At 50.1% G+C, this 15,877-nt stretch overlaps 7 protein-coding genes across 10 annotated transcripts; 4 read left to right on the top strand and 3 right to left on the bottom strand.

Moving 5' to 3' along the window:
- Positions 1 to 101: 101 nt before the first annotated feature.
- PV09_07107 lies at positions 102 to 2,876 on the bottom strand. Of its 3 annotated transcripts, XM_016360830.1 has the most exons (7): positions 2,801 to 2,876; positions 1,951 to 2,754; positions 1,745 to 1,898; positions 1,483 to 1,686; positions 674 to 1,433; positions 609 to 627; positions 102 to 444 (listed from the first exon to the last, which is right to left on the bottom strand). In XM_016360830.1, the coding sequence occupies exons 2-7, from the start codon at positions 2,098 to 2,100 to the stop codon at positions 205 to 207; spliced, it is 1,527 nt and encodes a 508-aa protein (XP_016211202.1). In that variant the 5' UTR covers positions 2,101 to 2,754; positions 2,801 to 2,876; the 3' UTR covers positions 102 to 204. The 3 variants fall into 3 exon arrangements, with proteins under 3 accessions (XP_016211202.1, XP_016211204.1, XP_016211203.1); XM_016360832.1 differs by having other exon boundaries at positions 1,745 to 2,754; XM_016360831.1 differs by having other exon boundaries at positions 609 to 1,433.
- On the top strand, positions 2,840 to 6,543 carry PV09_07106 (uncharacterized protein). Its single transcript, XM_016360829.1, has 2 exons — positions 2,840 to 3,411; positions 3,466 to 6,543. The coding sequence occupies exons 1-2, from the start codon at positions 3,208 to 3,210 to the stop codon at positions 6,433 to 6,435; spliced, it is 3,174 nt and encodes a 1,057-aa protein (XP_016211201.1). The 5' UTR covers positions 2,840 to 3,207; the 3' UTR covers positions 6,436 to 6,543.
- PV09_07105 lies at positions 6,470 to 8,447 on the bottom strand. 2 transcript variants are annotated; one of them, XM_016360827.1, is made up of 5 exons: positions 8,095 to 8,447; positions 7,903 to 8,013; positions 7,727 to 7,762; positions 6,952 to 7,673; positions 6,470 to 6,892 (listed from the first exon to the last, which is right to left on the bottom strand). In XM_016360827.1, exons 1-5 carry the CDS (start codon positions 8,165 to 8,167, stop codon positions 6,665 to 6,667), a joined length of 1,170 nt encoding a protein of 389 aa, XP_016211199.1. In that variant the 5' UTR covers positions 8,168 to 8,447; the 3' UTR covers positions 6,470 to 6,664. The 2 variants fall into 2 exon arrangements, with proteins under 2 accessions (XP_016211199.1, XP_016211200.1); XM_016360828.1 differs by having other exon boundaries at positions 6,952 to 7,762.
- A 518-nt stretch (positions 8,448 to 8,965) lies between these two features.
- PV09_07104 (uncharacterized protein) lies at positions 8,966 to 9,499 on the top strand (the record flags this gene model as incomplete). Its single annotated transcript, XM_016360826.1, has 1 exon — positions 8,966 to 9,499. The coding sequence occupies one exon, from the start codon at positions 8,966 to 8,968 to the stop codon at positions 9,497 to 9,499; it is 534 nt and encodes a 177-aa protein (XP_016211198.1).
- A 26-nt stretch (positions 9,500 to 9,525) lies between these two features.
- On the top strand, positions 9,526 to 10,809 carry PV09_07103 (uncharacterized protein; the record flags this gene model as incomplete). Its single annotated transcript, XM_016360825.1, has 1 exon — positions 9,526 to 10,809. One exon carries the CDS (start codon positions 9,526 to 9,528, stop codon positions 10,807 to 10,809), a length of 1,284 nt encoding a protein of 427 aa, XP_016211197.1.
- Positions 10,810 to 11,017: 208 nt separating this feature from the next.
- Positions 11,018 to 12,705, bottom strand: PV09_07102 (uncharacterized protein). The gene has a single exon (XM_016360824.1). It carries the CDS (start codon positions 12,639 to 12,641, stop codon positions 11,079 to 11,081), a length of 1,563 nt encoding a protein of 520 aa, XP_016211196.1. The 5' UTR covers positions 12,642 to 12,705; the 3' UTR covers positions 11,018 to 11,078.
- A 458-nt stretch (positions 12,706 to 13,163) lies between these two features.
- PV09_07101 (uncharacterized protein) lies at positions 13,164 to 15,794 on the top strand (the record flags this gene model as incomplete). The annotated part of the gene is made up of 2 exons (XM_016360823.1): positions 13,164 to 13,722; positions 13,788 to 15,794. Exons 1-2 carry the CDS (start codon positions 13,210 to 13,212, stop codon positions 15,792 to 15,794), a joined length of 2,520 nt encoding a protein of 839 aa, XP_016211195.1. The 5' UTR covers positions 13,164 to 13,209.
- Positions 15,795 to 15,877: the final 83 nt, after the last annotated feature.

The following is a 15,877-nucleotide window of genomic DNA, read 5'->3' as shown; positions in this document are numbered from 1 at the left end:
ATTTCACCGACTTCGGCTTCGTTGGCTGTCCACGACTGGATCACACGTGATTATTCAAGTTTGGGCGGGTAACTGAACTCTGCACATGCTGGGATGAAGAGCACACATATATCATCAATTTGATCTTGTCCTAGAGCTTTGAATCCTGAACAGTATCAAGTGCCAAGGGCCTCTTTTGAAAAAGGTAATTTCCCACCTTAATCCTCACACCACGTAGATGAAATCTGGACGCTTATCACCAAGCGCGTGGATCTCCTCAGGAGTTTTACCTTCCGCCCAATAATCCCGTTCACCATTAAGACGCTTTTTATTCTCCTTCCGCAGCGCTAAGGTTGTAAATATGCTGCCTCCGAATAGAAATAGGACGAGGTAGGCTAACACTACACCGTGTCCACGTCGATATCCCGGCGCATCTGATTGTCGATAAATGTTTGACGAGACGACCTAGATACATTTTGTGTTAGAGGCTCTACCGAAAAATCGTGGCATTTGTAAAGTAATAATTGAATTGACCTAATTTTCTATGACGGTCGCGAAATGAAAATTGGGAAATATTTTGTATGCTAGGAGGCAAGTTTTTAACGATTTAGCGAAAGAAGAGGACTCACTCCATTCAGATTACCCCATCTTGTATTGATTAGCCTGGTTTCGTGAGCGTATTGGCAGGACTTACCCAATCACAAAGCCAAGTGTGACTCCCCGTTTGTAGCTAGCTTCTACATTATTTGAACACCAAGATATAGTGTTGGCGATGGCTGGGTAAATCCCCATGGCTCCCAAAAACACAGCTGCATATTTAACACCTGCGTGCTTGACACCAAGGAGCATGGAAAAGCCAACAATTCCAAGAATAGATACCGCTATATTTGTTAATCCGCGACGGCGAGTTCGATCAGCATACCAGCCAGCAAGCACTGTTAGTATTGCCGCGACGAAGTATGGTGGCACCGAGAGAAGATTTGCTTGGGTGGACGTATAGCCAAGCTCGTTGATGATACTTGGGACAAATAGACTGAATGCGTACAGAGATCCATCCGCACCCATGTAAATGATTGCAAACAAATATGTTTTCCAGTCTTTGACAGAGGCCCAAAAGTATTCCATTTTGAAATCCTCGTGAAGTGCGCTGCCCTGTTTATCTTCTGCAAGTCGCCGCAGAACTCTTGCACGTTCGTCCAGGGAGAGAAACGTTGCTTCGTCGGGAAAATCGTGGACCATCCAGTAAGAGACTATGCCAACCAAGACAGTGGCAAGACCTTCTAGGATGAAGATCCATGCCCACCCAGGTTTACCGCCTACGCCTTTCATTTGAGCAATCGCAGCGGCGAGAAGACCGCCGAAGGAGCCGGCGAAGGCTGCGGCAGAGAAAAATATGGCAGCTCGTATTCCGAACTCTGATCTCTTGTACCAACATGACAGGTAGTAATTCACACCTAAGCATGTAAGAAGGACCACAAGGGAAAAGAACAAATGGTGACGTACCCGGGAAGAGACCCGCTTCGGTGAGACCAAGGAAAAAACGAGCCGTTACCATGCCACCGAAATTATGACAGAGCCCCATTGTAACCATGCAGATTCCCCATAGTACCATGATAATGGGCAGGAAGATCGAAGGCCGTAGTCGCTTCAAAAGAATGTTGGTCAGCGGTTCAAAGAGGGAGTAGCTAATGAAGAAGACCGTAAGGCCTTGACAGAAGGATTAGCCCTTTTATCTTCCTGAGAAAGAGGCCAGGGGGCAACAAACAGATGTTGTATTGGTTGTTGGTCATGTGAAGGTCCTTTACAAGACCATCGATTTTTGCATTGCCGATGTTGGTGCGGTCCAAAAAGGATATGAGGTACAAAAACGACAACCACGGGATTAGATACCAGTCCAGCTTGCGGATCAGCTTCTTCTCCTGTCGACTTCGTTAAAAGGTAGGTCTCGAGTTGAATCTGACTTTTGCATACAAGAGCGGCCTTCTCCTGTGGACTGAGGTGCGCATCAGGATCTGGTGGTAGGCTACGGTACTCTAGCGCTAGGACGTCATCTGCGCGATCCTGAGTTCTCTCCTCGTCCGGACTTATACGACCAGACTTCTCATCCAGATCGTTCACCATGACGACTAGCGAAAATCACAAGAGTAATTACGTGTTTAAGGCTCGGCAGCGTGCAAGACATACAAGCAGAGGATAAAAGCTAGAGGGGATAAATGAAAGAAGCAGTCCAAGCACATCCCGGCTTAAAAGCGCCCGAGAGAGAGAGGAAAGTGTGTGCCGATCATCTAAGTCCACGACATGGAGAAGCATGCAAGACTCGGTGAATCTCCTTTGAGCCATTTGCGGCGAGCATTTTGCATTGGCACTTGGCAAGAATAGCCACGGCGCAAGCAAACAGGAGTCCTGATTCGTTCGCGTAAGTTTAGGCAAGAATAAGCTCAGCGTGCCGATTCTGCAAAAACTGCTCGCACGAAAGGGTGGCTTGATGCGCCATCTCCCCGCACAGCTTGCATATACTACGTTCTTGCTTGATCATTACAAGCAAGCAGGGAAGTGAATAGGCCAAGAACGGGATTGTCCCGAGGCTAAATGCCGACGATGTGATTTGTGCCAAGCGCAGAAGCCCATGGCCGTCGAGAAGACTCCATCAGGTGCAAGTGGATGGGCACTCCGCAAGTTGACAGTCTTCGGTCATAGCACAGAGACGCATGCAAGTGTCTCTTGGTTGCTCACTATTGTTACGCTTGCAGCTCCATAGCGGAATCCCCGTCGGAACTGGACCTATCAGCCACGATCCGTCGACTTTATTTCTCTCACTCACACACGCTCTCTCTTTCTCTCTTTGTCAGTCCCTGTCTCTCGCTTTCTGTGCGTATGGGTATGTACATCTGCATGTGGATGTGGGTGTATATACACTCGTTATCAATACCTGTTTGTGCTTACGTGTGGCTCAAGACAATTAGCGTCTTGGCACGCTGGTGATGTCACCCTTCTTGGTCGTCTGTCCTCTTACCACAGTAGAGTTACGTAGCCACATCTGCTCACCTCCTCATTGTTAAGATCCGCTGTGTGACGGCGACCTGCAACCCACCTCGCCACCCATGCTAGGCCCACCCTTTCTCTAAGTCCATATACAGAGACAGTCTCTTCCCCGGCCGCCGATTACTTCCTTCGTAGTGCAACCAGCATGTCTGGAACCCCGAACCCGCACTCCGTCCCGCCGAAACAATGACGGCTCGTTATGCCGCGTTGAAGCGCAACGCGAGAAAAGATCGCATACACCGCTCGGCCGCCACCACTTTTTATCTCGTTGGCTTCTTTATCAGCGTGCTGGCCATTTACAGTGCCCTGCATCCGCAACTTGCGCAATATGGCCCAGCAACCGCGTTTGTCAAGCGCGGCACGCAAGCGCTTCCAGCCGAAGATTTGGAGGTTCGAATGCGGTAACGCCCTCAGACATGCGTAAACCATTGCTAACATGCTCAGTGTCGCCTGGTTCATCGAGCGAACGACAAGTGCGCATTCGTGAAAGAGAATTGCGTCGACGAAGAAGCCGGTCTCTTTTCGTACCTTCAACTCTACTACTGCGACCTGGAACATGTGAAGCCCCTCGCTTTTGGTATCATAGTTCTGTGGCTGTGTCTTCTATTTAGCACTATTGGAATAGCGGCTAGCGACTTCTTTTGCATCAATCTAAGTACGATAGCGCATCTGCTCGGCCTAAGCGAAAGTCTTGCTGGTGTCACATTCCTCGCATTTGGCAATGGCAGCCCAGACGTTTTTTCCACTTTTGCCGCGATGAGCACCAACAGCGGAAGCTTAGCTGTGGGCGAACTAATAGGCGCAGCAAGCTTCATTACAGCCGTCGTCGCAGGGGCCATGGCATTTGTGCGGCCTTTTAAGGTTGCACGCAGAAGTTTCGTAAGAGATGTTTCCTTCTTCATCGTCGCTTCGTCCTTTAGTATGGCCTTCTTAATCGACGGAAAACTCTATCTTTGGGAGTCTATGGCAATGGTTGGTCTATATATATTTTACGTCATATCTGTAGTGATCTGGCATTGGTGGTTCAGTAGGCGGAAGCGGAGAAAACAAGCTGAGGCTGCCGCGAGGGCTCAGTTTGTTTCTTCGGGCTCTGAAGTGGCCGAATTCCCAGCGTACCGTGACGAAGACGAACCTGAACAAGATGATCGACCAATCCCACGACGAGGCATTTCTACAGAAGATATATCGTTGCTCGAAAGAGGGAGAGGAGATGATGACGATGATGAAGAGGACGAGGAGGATCGCAGAAAACGGGAGCTGGGGGAGATAAATAACGAGATGAGGCTTGCTCGACCTAGATTGCGAGATAGAAGCGGCACCCACAACCCGGTTCGTCCAAGCTTGATCGGCGCATTGGAGTTTCGGTCAGTATTATCAGGTCTTCAAAGATCTGGTAATATTCAGTCTTTTCCGTTGCACAGACGGCTTTCGGATGACGGCGGAGCAGGGTCTAACACATTTCGCAACACGAGTTCACGAGACGGGAGGTCCATGATCTCTGAGCCTGCCTCACGAGAACCGTTTCAGCTAGATGGTGGAAGTGACGATTCTTGGAACCCCTATCATCAGCATTCAGAAGCGATACAAGGCTTACGTTCGCGAGCCATATCCGCACCTGATCCGGCTATGATACGTCACGCAGCAGAGACCGTACCGAATACTGATTTGCTTGGGCCGCTTACCGAAGATGATAGTGTATCTAGAGGCTCACCAAACCGTCAAGACACCGTCCAACTTGCAGCACCCCTTTCTTCAGCGGTATCGCCATCGCCGACAGTGTCGAGCCAAACATCTAGGTCGAACAGTCCTACACAGTCTCATACTCAGACTACCAGTTCTTCGCCACACCTTGCAGTTCCGAATCCTTTCTCTCATCAACCTCATCTAACAATCCCCCGATCCCCCATAGGACCAGCACCAGTCAATTGCGCTAATGGTCCTTCCAGCGCCAAACCACAGAGACCATTGCTTCGGATTCCATCCAACGGTTTGGGTTTTGCTCCATACAGTGATAACATCTCGCCTAGCGCTCGAACCCCAACTATTGTTCTGCCATCACCTAGCCTGGCTCTAGCAGAGCAGAATCCAATTGAGATCCACTTTAGATCCACTTCTCCAAAACCTCCTAGGTGGTGGCCTACCAATATTTTGCCTGCGCCGTTTGAATTGTGGTCGACTTTGTTTCCGACCTTATGCGGATGGGTCGAAAAGTCCTGGTGGGAGAGAATGCTGGGACTAGCTGCGGCCCCGAGTATTTTCTTCCTGACAATAACGCTGCCTGTGGTTGAAACTGACGTGGACAACGAGAGCCTGGACGACGACATTCCAGACCTCACCCTTTCTAGTACTTACCAAAACGCGACCATGGATCGAAGGAATTCCAGCATTATTCCAATTTTGGTCGAGCCGGAAGAGTATGAAAGCGAACATAACCAGACCGCTCAACTTCGCAACGTCCCCACACCAGTCTCACGTGGACAGTCTGAACATGGCACAGTAGTGACAATTATGGCTTCAAACGAAAATCTGCATCAACATACTCGACATGAATCCGACAGGACATCTGTTCGTGCCTATGATTCCAATCATCAACAGCCGATAATCCTTTCACCAGTGGACAGACAAATAACACAATCACCAGATCAGCTTCCAACCACGGCTAAACTACCCTCCTCCCGAGATTGGACACGTTGGCTCGTTATTATACAGATATTCACCGCTCCATTCTTCGTTGCACTTATATACTGGGCGAAAATGAACGATGCTGAAGAGCTTCGAGAACTCGTCCGGCCTGCGTTGATCGGATTGATCTGCTCGCTTGTTGCACTCGCTTTCGTTCTGGCAACTACATCACCGGATCGTGCCCCGAAATGGCGGGTGGGACTCTGCTTTGTGGGTTTCATGGTCAGCATCACATGGATCAGCAGTATTGCCGACGAGGTCGTGGGTGTATTGAAGGCAATTGGCGTCATATTAAATATCTCGGATGCCATTCTAGGGCTAACCATCTTTGCTGTGGGAAACTCGCTAGGAGACCTTGTCGCTGACTATACGGTCGCAAAGCTGGGTTATCCAGTCATGGCGCTCAGCGCATGCTTCGGTGGACCGATGCTGAATATTCTGCTTGGCATTGGTCTATCCGGTTGCTATCTGACGATCAAGCATGCTCGCAAGAAGCATGCGAAGCATCCTGGCAAACAATTGCAGTTTAAACCTTACGAGATTGAAGTTAGCAGAACACTCATGATCAGTGGTGCTACACTCCTCGTCACATTGCTGGGCTTGCTGATCATTGTGCCTTTGCGAAGGTGGAAGATGGATCGTTTCATTGGATGGTGCCTAGTCATTATTTGGACGGCCAGCACAGTGAGCAATGTCCTCGTGGAGGTCTTGGGTATCGGTGAGAACGCGTAGTTTGGCCGTCACGTCTGGGTTTTGATAATTAAAGCAAGATGACTAATTCGATATACCCTGAGCTAGACTCTTGTTCCTACTTATTTTGATAAGATGATTCAATGTTGACTTGAAATGATTCCGCTTTACATTTTTGCGCCGGCTGCCTAGTCATCGCTTTGGTATCTCGCAACCTTGTAGAACCCATCTCGCGCCGAGCCGGTATGATTCAAATCAGAACATGTAACATTTACTTTCTCCGGACTTTTGGCTTCCTTCGTTCTGATTCTTCATTGGCATTGATGGAAGTCGCGCAGTCAAGAGCTGCATCTTCGATCGTTTCGTGCTCATCTCTTGTCAGCTGCTCTAGCACAGCTTCATGCGGGCGCAGAAATCGACCAATGGTTTTGCGATACACAAAGGCCGGCAACCTGAAGAGAACGGTATCGTAGACGGTAGGCTTCTCGATAGCATCAATCTAAAAGTGATTCATTAATACATCTTGAAAAAAAAAAGTCTGGAGGAATGTTCACCCACGTCTAGCAGAAGTTCAATAGTATCACCTTCCTCAGTCTGCTCTTCAACGTAGACATTTCCTACGGAATCCACGATGAGTACCTTCCCGTTCTCGGCAATGACACGCTTCTTCGTGCCAACAGGGCCTGAGATGAGCTCCGCATCTACGGGCGTGCTGATACCCTTCTCACGCGCATTTTTCACAGCTTTAGGATCTTTCTTCAACTTCTTGTTCTCCTTCTCTTGCAACCGTCGTTGCTTACGGTTCCAATTCTGCGCCTGGCCGTCCTCTTGTTGCTGGGTGGCAAGGCTTTCGAAGCCAGTCGTGCCGTTGGGGCTGTTACTGGCTCCGGGTATTCCCGCGATACCAGTGCTATCGCCCCAGGCCATCTTACGCGCGTGCTTGATATATCGCTCGACGAAGTCCTTGTGCCGCTTGTGGCTGAGCTGTAGTGCTGCATAATGGGCGACACCTCCCATCATGACGAAAAGCCCAACAAGCACCGTGCCCGTGCCAGGCCTGTATCTCGAGTAGTAGTAGCCAGTGCCTCGCCACTTGGGGAAGCCGTTCTTGAGGAAGTAGTCGTAACGGTCCCGGCCTTCGCCGCGCATGATATTCCCGACTACGCTGAAACGCCCGAATCGCTTTTCAGCCTCCTTGTAGTAAGCTGTGATCTCCCTCTTTGTGGGCTCCTTTCCATGCTTCTTCTTGTATTGCGAGATAAAGCGTGACTTGGCTTTGTCTGGCAGGGCGTTAGGATCACGTTGGGAAGCACTCTGGCTGCGATGTGCTAACCTGGATGTAGGTCCGAAGCCTTCTTCCGATACGCCCCTGGCGCAAGAAGTCAGTACAAGATGTGTAGCATTGCGCGCCAAAATGCCACCACAAAGCCGTTGGCGAGGTATAGGACCTTGCCAAAGACTTGTGTGTGATACGTGCGTGCGGCTTCAATCTGGGATCGGCGTTCGTACTGTTTAGCGTCTTCTGATCGGCCGAAGGAGAGATGCCAATCCAATCGTAAAAAGTGACATTGGCACCAATGTCATTGCGCACGGCGTCATTGAGTTGGAATATCTCGTGGTCTGTGATGCTCGCTGTCAGTGCCGCGCATCCATAGGCGCAGCTAGCTTAATGCAATGCAGGCGTCAGACAGGCCAACGTACCCTCTTTGCTCCATGCGACGACAGCAACGGTGAACAGCGACAACAGCAACGCTGCTATTGAGGTGGGCCTCATGGTGTCGATGAGCACGTAGGGATTGGCGCAACTGAGCGCGTGCTGGATAGGAAGCGTTGCGTGTGAGAGCAATTTCGTGACACCCGACAGGTATGCGAGGCTAGCTTTACGTGGCTCGAAAAAAGACGGTGACTAGAGAGGGAAATCCTTGAAAGGCCAATTGCGTCGGCAGGCCGTCTGCAGGAATCGTGCAGGTCGGTCAAAAAAGTGATTTCCGGGGCCAGCGGGTGCACAAATTGCCATTCAAATAGGGCTCGCTCTCGTCTCGCCGTGCCATCTCTTGTCTGTTTCATCCTCTTCCCCAGATCTGATTTTCCAGCAGAGACGGGATCGGAGTCTGCGCCACACCCGACCCTAAATTCAGGGCGGCCAAAAAGGTGGCTGAGCTCTCAAGCGCTCCTTTCCCGTTTCCTTTTCCGTTTCCTTTTCCCTGTCCCCTTGCAGTTCCTTTTCTGTGTTTTCTCTCGCCCACCCAAGGAGAAAGTACGTTGATTGTTGCAGCCGCGCCGTTTGCAAGACACGCTTTTGCTCAAGTACCACGCTCGCATCCATCACCTCTTCAAGCCACTCTCTATCCCTCCAGAAACTCCGTCATCGGTCGCTCAGCCGTCCCGAAGGTCAACTTTCATCCCATCAGACGTCCGTCTGCAACCAGCCGTCTTCTAGTACGTTGACACCCTTGTGGAACGTGTCTATCTGGCCTCAGCTTCAGCTCACACACCTTGCAGGAACCGTGCAAACGACCCGGTTGTCCCGTCTCGTCGCCCTTTTCATCATCTCCAACCGCCTGTCGACATCATGGCACCATCTATCAACATTCCCATTGACGCCCTGACGTCTCGCTTCAACCTGCAAAGTCGCTTCGACTCCGTTCGGTCACAGTCGCTCACCCAGCGGTTTGCCAACCTCAAGCCGATCAGCGAGTTTCTCGATCTGCGACGGCTCTCAAAGCCGGCAAATTTTGGCGAGGCTCAGTCGCGCATGAACTACAATTTGGGCTATTTCTCCAGCAATTACTCTGTCGTCTTCATCATGTTCTTCATCTACAGCTTGATCACCAACCTCACCCTTCTCTTCGTCATCTTTCTGGTGGTCGGCGGTATGTGGGGCATCGGCAAGCTACAAGGGCAAGATCTCACCATCGGTACTTTCACGGCTACGACCAGCCAGCTCTACACAGGTCTGATGGTTGTTTCGGTCCCGCTCCTCATCTTCTCCGGACCGATCAGCACCATGCTCTGGCTTATCGGAGCTAGTGGTGTAACCATCCTGGGCCATGCAGCCTTGATGGACAAGCCAATCGAGTCAGCTTTTTCCGAGGAGGCGGTCTAGGTGGTCGGCCGCGAACTCCACACTCTATGCCCCCCTGGGGAAGACCACCACCGGGGCGACGGGAACGAGAGCGATGGGAGCGCGAACGCCTCTTGTACGAGGATGCCTTACGCTTTCAGGAACTGGATAGCGAAGACGAAAATGCTGTATTTGGCAACCACGGCGTTCCTGCGAGTGTGTTTAAGCAAAGCAACAGGTCTGTTTCTGATGAGTTATTTTTTAATGACGGGGCCTTCAGGCTCTCGAACACATCTTATTCTGATGAGCATTTGGCGTATGGAGAGCGGTACGAAAGCCCAGGGGAAGACAGTGAGGAGGACGGGGACGGTGGGAGACGGCCGTCAAGTTCGCTTGTGCGGCGCGATTCTGATCAACTGATTGCACAAAGAGCTTTGGATCGTATAGACAGGGCCAAGGCAAAAGGCAAGGGATCTGTTAATCTTACACATGAAGAGATCGAAGCACTTGAAAAGAGATACGCGCGGCCATCGAGCGATTCCCCTGACCGTGCAAGACGAGGCTCTAGCGACAAGGCTAGCAAAGGGAGAAGCCCTAGCAGCAACAATAGAGCTTGGACTCGGAAGCGCAATTCGCGACGAGCAAGTTTAATTGCGCCCTCCACAGCCCTAGCACCTGCCAAATCGAGAACAAAAGAACCCAAGAAAAAGCAAACTGTGGACCCGGACGATTCCTATTCCGCGGGACGACAGATGCCACCTGGTTTCATGACGATGGGTCCTGGTGGCGTGCCCGTGTATACACCGGTGGCATATTACCATCCGCCCTCAGGACGTCATACAGCCTCCGACAATGCACGGTATTCGCCACCAGGCTCAGGCGATAGCTCAAGATCAACAAGTGCCAGTAGTCGACGTGGTCAGCCTGTTTACGAAGGTCCACCGTATCCCTCGCGAGCCAATTCTGGTGGTCGTCCGTCGTCGATGCACCAGGAGTATGAATACTACCCACATGTGTACGGTCAGTATCAAGCGTATCCTCCACCGGATGGCAGGCGCGTTGCTTCGGGCCCTCCCAACGTCGCCTACTCGAACGTCTATCGTCGCGCTCCTGTCACGGCCTCTGGCCGCGGTCGCATGCATCCCAGCGGCTCTGATCTGTCTTCGCAGTATTCTGATCGTGGGCCAAGCGGGCTGGGGAATGAATACGACCCCAGCAGCGCGACCAGCGACGATGACGAGGATGAATCCGAAGACGAACTTTCAAGAGACCCAACATATGTGGATGAGCGAAGGCGACCTACTGCTTCGACCACCGCTGCTCCTGTCTCCAGGGCTCGGCGGAGAAGATGATGTTCAGTGTGATTGGGGCTTGCTTTGGTGTTTTGCGATTATTTAGTTTTAAAGTTCTATATTCATGCATCAGCGTAATGGACCTGGTTTTGGCGGCGTTTTGGGCGCTTGCGAGAAACATTGGCAAGCATGTCTGCTGTCAGGTCAGGCAAGCGTACCTTGGATAGAGCCTGGTGCAATAGAGGATAAGGTTAGCAACAGTTGTTTAGTCGTACTTAGGCTTCTTCAAAGTTTTCAAGAAAATTTTCATTGGGTATCACTAAGGGCAATCAATTTCTCCATAGTCGGACTGCTCTATCTTTTCCCCCACTTCCCACACACTTGCCATCCGGGCTCCAATCTACAGCATAGACCTCGTCCTGGTGACCGGGCAGATCTGTTGCGAGCTTCCCGGTTCTCACATCCCAGCACTTCAGCGTAGTGTCTTTGGAACTGCTCACCAGCAATCTAGAGTCTGCTGAGAACGCACATTGATACACAGGCGCGAGGTGTCCTCTAAATGTGAGGATGAATTTACCATCACGTGAGTTCCACAGCTTTACGCTGTTGTCAAAACTTGCGGATGCAATGTATAGGCCATCGGGTGAGAACGTGACGTGATTGATTTGCTTCTGATGACCATTGAGACGCGCAACCGGTTTGGTTGGGGTAGGTCCAGACGGATCCCAAAGGTATACAAGGTTATCATCTGAAGCACTGATGAGCCTCTCACTCGTCCGCTTGTTGATTGTCGCCGCCTTGTCGAAACGTGACTTCGCCACCGCTCTACGCTCTTCCTCTGTGGATGGTATTTTCCCAGTGTGGTCGAAAAAGCCTGTTCGAAGGACAAAATCTGTGCTCAGAGCTAGGTGATTCACCCAATGCGCGTGGGCACTGAGCGTATGAATAAGAGTACCAGTTGAAGCATTCCAAATCTTGATTGTTTTATCCTGGCTTGAGGTATATATCCACCCCGTGCCACCCCAGCGCACACAAGAGACACTAGCCTTGTGTCCGCTTAGCACTATATCGGCGCGTTTAGCAATGACGTCCCAAATTCGGACCGTTGCGTCTTTGGAGGATGACGCGACTCGCGGCCGATTTGGTTCTTGCAGATGATATGGCTCCCATGCCAGGCTACGTACGAAACCGCTATGACCCTTCATGGCACCCCCTAGCGGCTTACCTGTCTTCGCTTCCCATATCCGTACCGTCTTATCGTTACTGCCCGTAGCAATCATGGTTCCGTCTGGTGAGTAACTCACACAGAGAACCCAACTCGTATGTCCTTGCAAGGTATGCAGAGGTGTCCCTGTATCGCAGTCCCAAATCCTAGCCGTACTATCCCCACTTCCCGTGACGAGTCTTGAAGATGAGGAAGGTGAAAATTGCGCAGCAAGTATCGGTTCACCATGTCCGTTTATCGAGCTTGCGCATCTGCTCACAGCCCTCACTCTGAATACGGCTTGCGGCGTGTATGATAATACAAGCTCCTCCTCTGTACTCACAATTCCAGGTTTTACTAGAGCCGAATATACGTCCGTAGTGTCGGCTAGAGCCAGCTCTTCTTCTGTCCCATCCTTTTTTCGCCGCTCGTGGAAGAATCGGTATGGTATCCTGTCCGACGTTTCGCTGACTCCATTGAGAGAATTGAGGAGGATCTCAAGATTTTTTACCGTAGCCTGTGATAGTGGTATTGAAACTGATGGCCCAGTTGGCGAATTGTTGGTGCGATCCACGAACTGTACGCGAATAGACCCATCCGGTATTGACTCGACTTCTTCTTGCTTTGCTGCGCGTTCAGTAGCCTCACGCTTTTGACGTTTCGACGGAGGAGGCACGACTGTTGCCATGGCTGTATCAGCAAGTTAAGGGAAGCAAAAGGCGACAGATGCGCGAGCTAGGAGCAGTTTTAAGACGAGAGGATGGTAGGCAAAATCGCATGGAGAAAAGTTTCAGGCGCACTGGTGCTTATCGATACGAAGAGTATCCTGACATGGATGAACCCTCGTTTTCTACGGACCAAGATAAAACATTCGTCTCGTCCCTGGAGCATAATCCAGTGTTTAAGCGCTGCATGACCGTCTCCATACTTCAAGTCATCGTGATTGCAATGCTGCTTGGCATCTCTGTATCGATCTCTTCAAGCAAGCGCAATGAGCGTACACTTACCACCTTCCTGCTGTTCATGCTGCGCTCCTTCCTGAGTCCAGGTTTTCTGTCTTTTTTCGCCCTAAGTCATCCTTTTCCTCATTACATCGCTCGACATACTGCTTGCTATCTCTCAGCTTAATTGATTATCTGCTTCACGTCTCTTTAATTTTCTCGTGGCCTTTTATTGGCTCGTTCAATGCGTAGCGATTTAATCTTAGCTCCTACAGTTGAAGAGTTCGTCCGGATTTGTGCAACTCAACAAGCTTCATGTCTGCCACTACGTCCTATCAACCGTACACCTTTAATAGTCAAAGGACAGGCATGTATCTCCCTCCTCCTGGTGCGCCAATAAGCACTGTACGGTCATCAACTGCTCGTCCTCGGACTGGAACATCCACACTTGGCATTCTTGAACAAGAACTCATATGCGCGGTGACTGAAGCTCGTGGCGTTTCCCCAACAGTTGGGCTAGCTTTTGTTAACCTCGAAACCGGCGAGGCAGCCCTGAGTCAAATCAGCGACAGCCAGACCTATGCACGTACTTTAAACAAGCTCAGAGTGTACTCACCATCGCAGATCCTGGTGCCTTCAACAGCCACATCTCCGCCCTCCAAGCTTTATTGTATCCTTGAAGACAACCAAGACAGAATCAATGCCAACCTCATTGCTGTAGATCGGCGTCACTATGCAGAGGCAACTGGTTTGGAGGCAATTCGCCAACTTGCTTTCTCAGAGGATATTGAGTCAATTAAAATAGCTATCGGCGGTAACTACTTTGCCGTCTGTTGCTTTGCGGCTGTTAAGTTAGCACCTAAACATTGATGCCTCATACTGATATACAAAAGGCTTTGAAATTCATTGAACTCCACCTTGGTAAGACCTTTCAGCATCACTCTCTTCGAGTGAAGTATGAGCCATCAGAGGGGACAATGATGATCGATTCCGCAACGATATGTGCTATGGAGTTGATACAAAATCTGCAAGATACAAGATCCGATCTCTGCCTATACGGCCTACTGAATCAAACTTTTACCCCGATGGGCGCTCGGCTTCTACGGAGTAATATTCTGCAGCCGTCTTGTAATGTCGAAACAATTACAAAACGTTACGACGCAGTCGAAGAACTTTCAACGAAAGAGGACATGTTTTACGCTGTTCGGCAGGCTCTCAAGCCGTTTCTTGATGCAGAAAAACTTCTCACTTCTCTTATTGTCCTTGATGTTCGGGATCCGTTGGCTGTGGTTGAAGATTCGATCAACAAAGTAATTGCACTCAAATATTTTATTCAATGTCTCCAGCTCGTCAGTCATGTGCTTGCTGGCGCCCGAAGTGATCTCCTTGTTGGAATAAGAGCGAACTGCGCCTCTCCGTTACTGCTGGAGCTTCTCAACCTCATCAGTGAGACTATTAATGAAGATGCACAATATTCAAACAGCCCACTAGAGTTGCGAAACCAGCGAACCTTCGCAGTAAAGTCAGGAGTTAACGGTCTGCTAGATGTAGCTCGTACAGCATATAAAGAGCTCACTGAAGACGCCTATCGCATGGTAGAGGAGTTGAGGGAAGCGTATAATTTCTCATTTCAGTTAAAATTTGATTCCCAGCGACAGTTCTTCATCAGGTTCCCAGCTGAGGAGCTTGAGAATCGCCAACTACCTCCAGTTTTCATCAATATACACAAAAGCAAGAACAAGATCGACTGTCAAATCCTTGACCTAATGAAACTGAACCAAAAAATCTCCGTCTGTCATGAGGAAATCTTGGCCATGAGCGATAAAGCCGTCCAGAATCTCATTGGCGAGCTCAGAACAAGAATGTCAATTCTTTTCAAATGCTGTGAAAGCATCAGTATCCTTGACATGTTTGCCGCCTTTGCGTACGTGGGTACTACAAATGATTACGTTCGCCCGCAGCTGGCCGACGTGCTTGCAATACATGCTGGACGGCATCCAATCCGCGAGGTATTCCATTCCCAAAAATTCGTACCGAATGACGTCTTTGCTTCTCATCAGTGTCGCTTTCAGATCATCACGGGGTGCAACATGTCTGGAAAATCAACGTATATTCGAAGCATTGCGTTGATGACGGTTATGGCTCAAATCGGATCGTTCGTTCCTGCTGATTATGCCTCATTTCCTGTAATGCACCAACTGTTCGCTCGCGTCAATATGGACGACTCTATCGAAGCAAATGTGAGCAGTTTCGCGTCAGAGATGCGGGAAACAGCCTTCATCTTGAGAAATATCGATCGAAAGTCTATCGCAATAATTGACGAGCTTGGTAGAGGCACGAGCACTCGCGATGGCCTTGCCATTGCTCTTGCTATCGCAGAGGCCCTTGTTGAAAGCAATGCACTGGTGTGGTTTGTCACACACTTTCGGGACTTAGCCACAATCATGTCTGAGCGAGCTGGTGTTGTCAACTTGCATTTAGCTATGGAAACAGGACGCGAACACGATCCTAACTGTTTGACCATGCTCTATAAACTATCAGAAGGACCCGCAAGAGAGCAGCATTATGGATTACAGCTTGCACGTGTTGTTCCTCTCCCACCAGCAGTTCTTGAAGCGGCCGAGCAAGCTGTTACAAAACTAGAGCGTCAGAATCAGGTGAAAAAAAGGGCATCTAGAGGGATTGTTCGCGAGAAAAGGCGTAGGGTAATCCTTAGTCTAAAAGAGCATCTAACGCAGGCAAGGAATGGGGTCATGGAAGGAGAAGTGTTGGCTAGTTGGTTGAGGCAGCTACAACGCGAATTCGTGGTCCGCATGATAGCAATCGACAAAGAAGCGGAGGATTCTAATCATGTGGGGCAAGAGAGTCGAGACTCGAGTTTTGCTGTGAAGAGTAGCTAATTGACTTGCCATCTGCATCTACAAAACGGCAACATGCCGGGTTTCCTTGTTCCAAGTCGCATTCCGGCTTTGCTTTGGCAAAA

Source organism: Verruconis gallopava (genome assembly GCF_000836295.1).
Source record: "Verruconis gallopava strain CBS 43764 unplaced genomic scaffold supercont1.27, whole genome shotgun sequence".
In the NCBI taxonomy this organism is placed as follows: Eukaryota; Fungi; Ascomycota; class Dothideomycetes; order Venturiales; family Sympoventuriaceae; genus Verruconis; species Verruconis gallopava.
This window is presented reverse-complemented; position numbering and strand designations above follow the sequence as displayed.

Excerpts from the sequence above, each read along its gene's own strand:
- PV09_07107 (XM_016360830.1), bottom strand. The coding sequence starts at position 2,100 with ATGGTGAACGATCTGGATGAGAAGTCTGGTCGTATAAGTCCGGACGAG. Across the intron at positions 1,687-1,744 it reads CAACAACCAATACAACATCT|GCCTTACGGTCTTCTTCATT; the intron begins GTTTGTTGCCCC and ends CCTTCTGTCAAG. Across the intron at positions 1,434-1,482 it reads CGAAGCGGGTCTCTTCCCGG|GTGTGAATTACTACCTGTCA; the intron begins GTACGTCACCAT and ends TTACATGCTTAG.
- PV09_07106 (XM_016360829.1), top strand. The coding sequence starts at position 3,208 with ATGACGGCTCGTTATGCCGCGTTGAAGCGCAACGCGAGAAAAGATCGC. Across the intron at positions 3,412-3,465 it reads TTCCAGCCGAAGATTTGGAG|TGTCGCCTGGTTCATCGAGC; the intron begins GTTCGAATGCGG and ends TAACATGCTCAG.
- PV09_07105 (XM_016360827.1), bottom strand. The coding sequence starts at position 8,167 with ATGAGGCCCACCTCAATAGCAGCGTTGCTGTTGTCGCTGTTCACCGTT. Across the intron at positions 7,763-7,902 it reads CGATCAGAAGACGCTAAACA|GGGCGTATCGGAAGAAGGCT; the intron begins GTACGAACGCCG and ends TTCTTGCGCCAG. Across the intron at positions 7,674-7,726 it reads GGCTTCGGACCTACATCCAG|ACAAAGCCAAGTCACGCTTT; the intron begins GTTAGCACATCG and ends ACGCCCTGCCAG.
- PV09_07102 (XM_016360824.1), bottom strand. The coding sequence starts at position 12,641 with ATGGCAACAGTCGTGCCTCCTCCGTCGAAACGTCAAAAGCGTGAGGCT.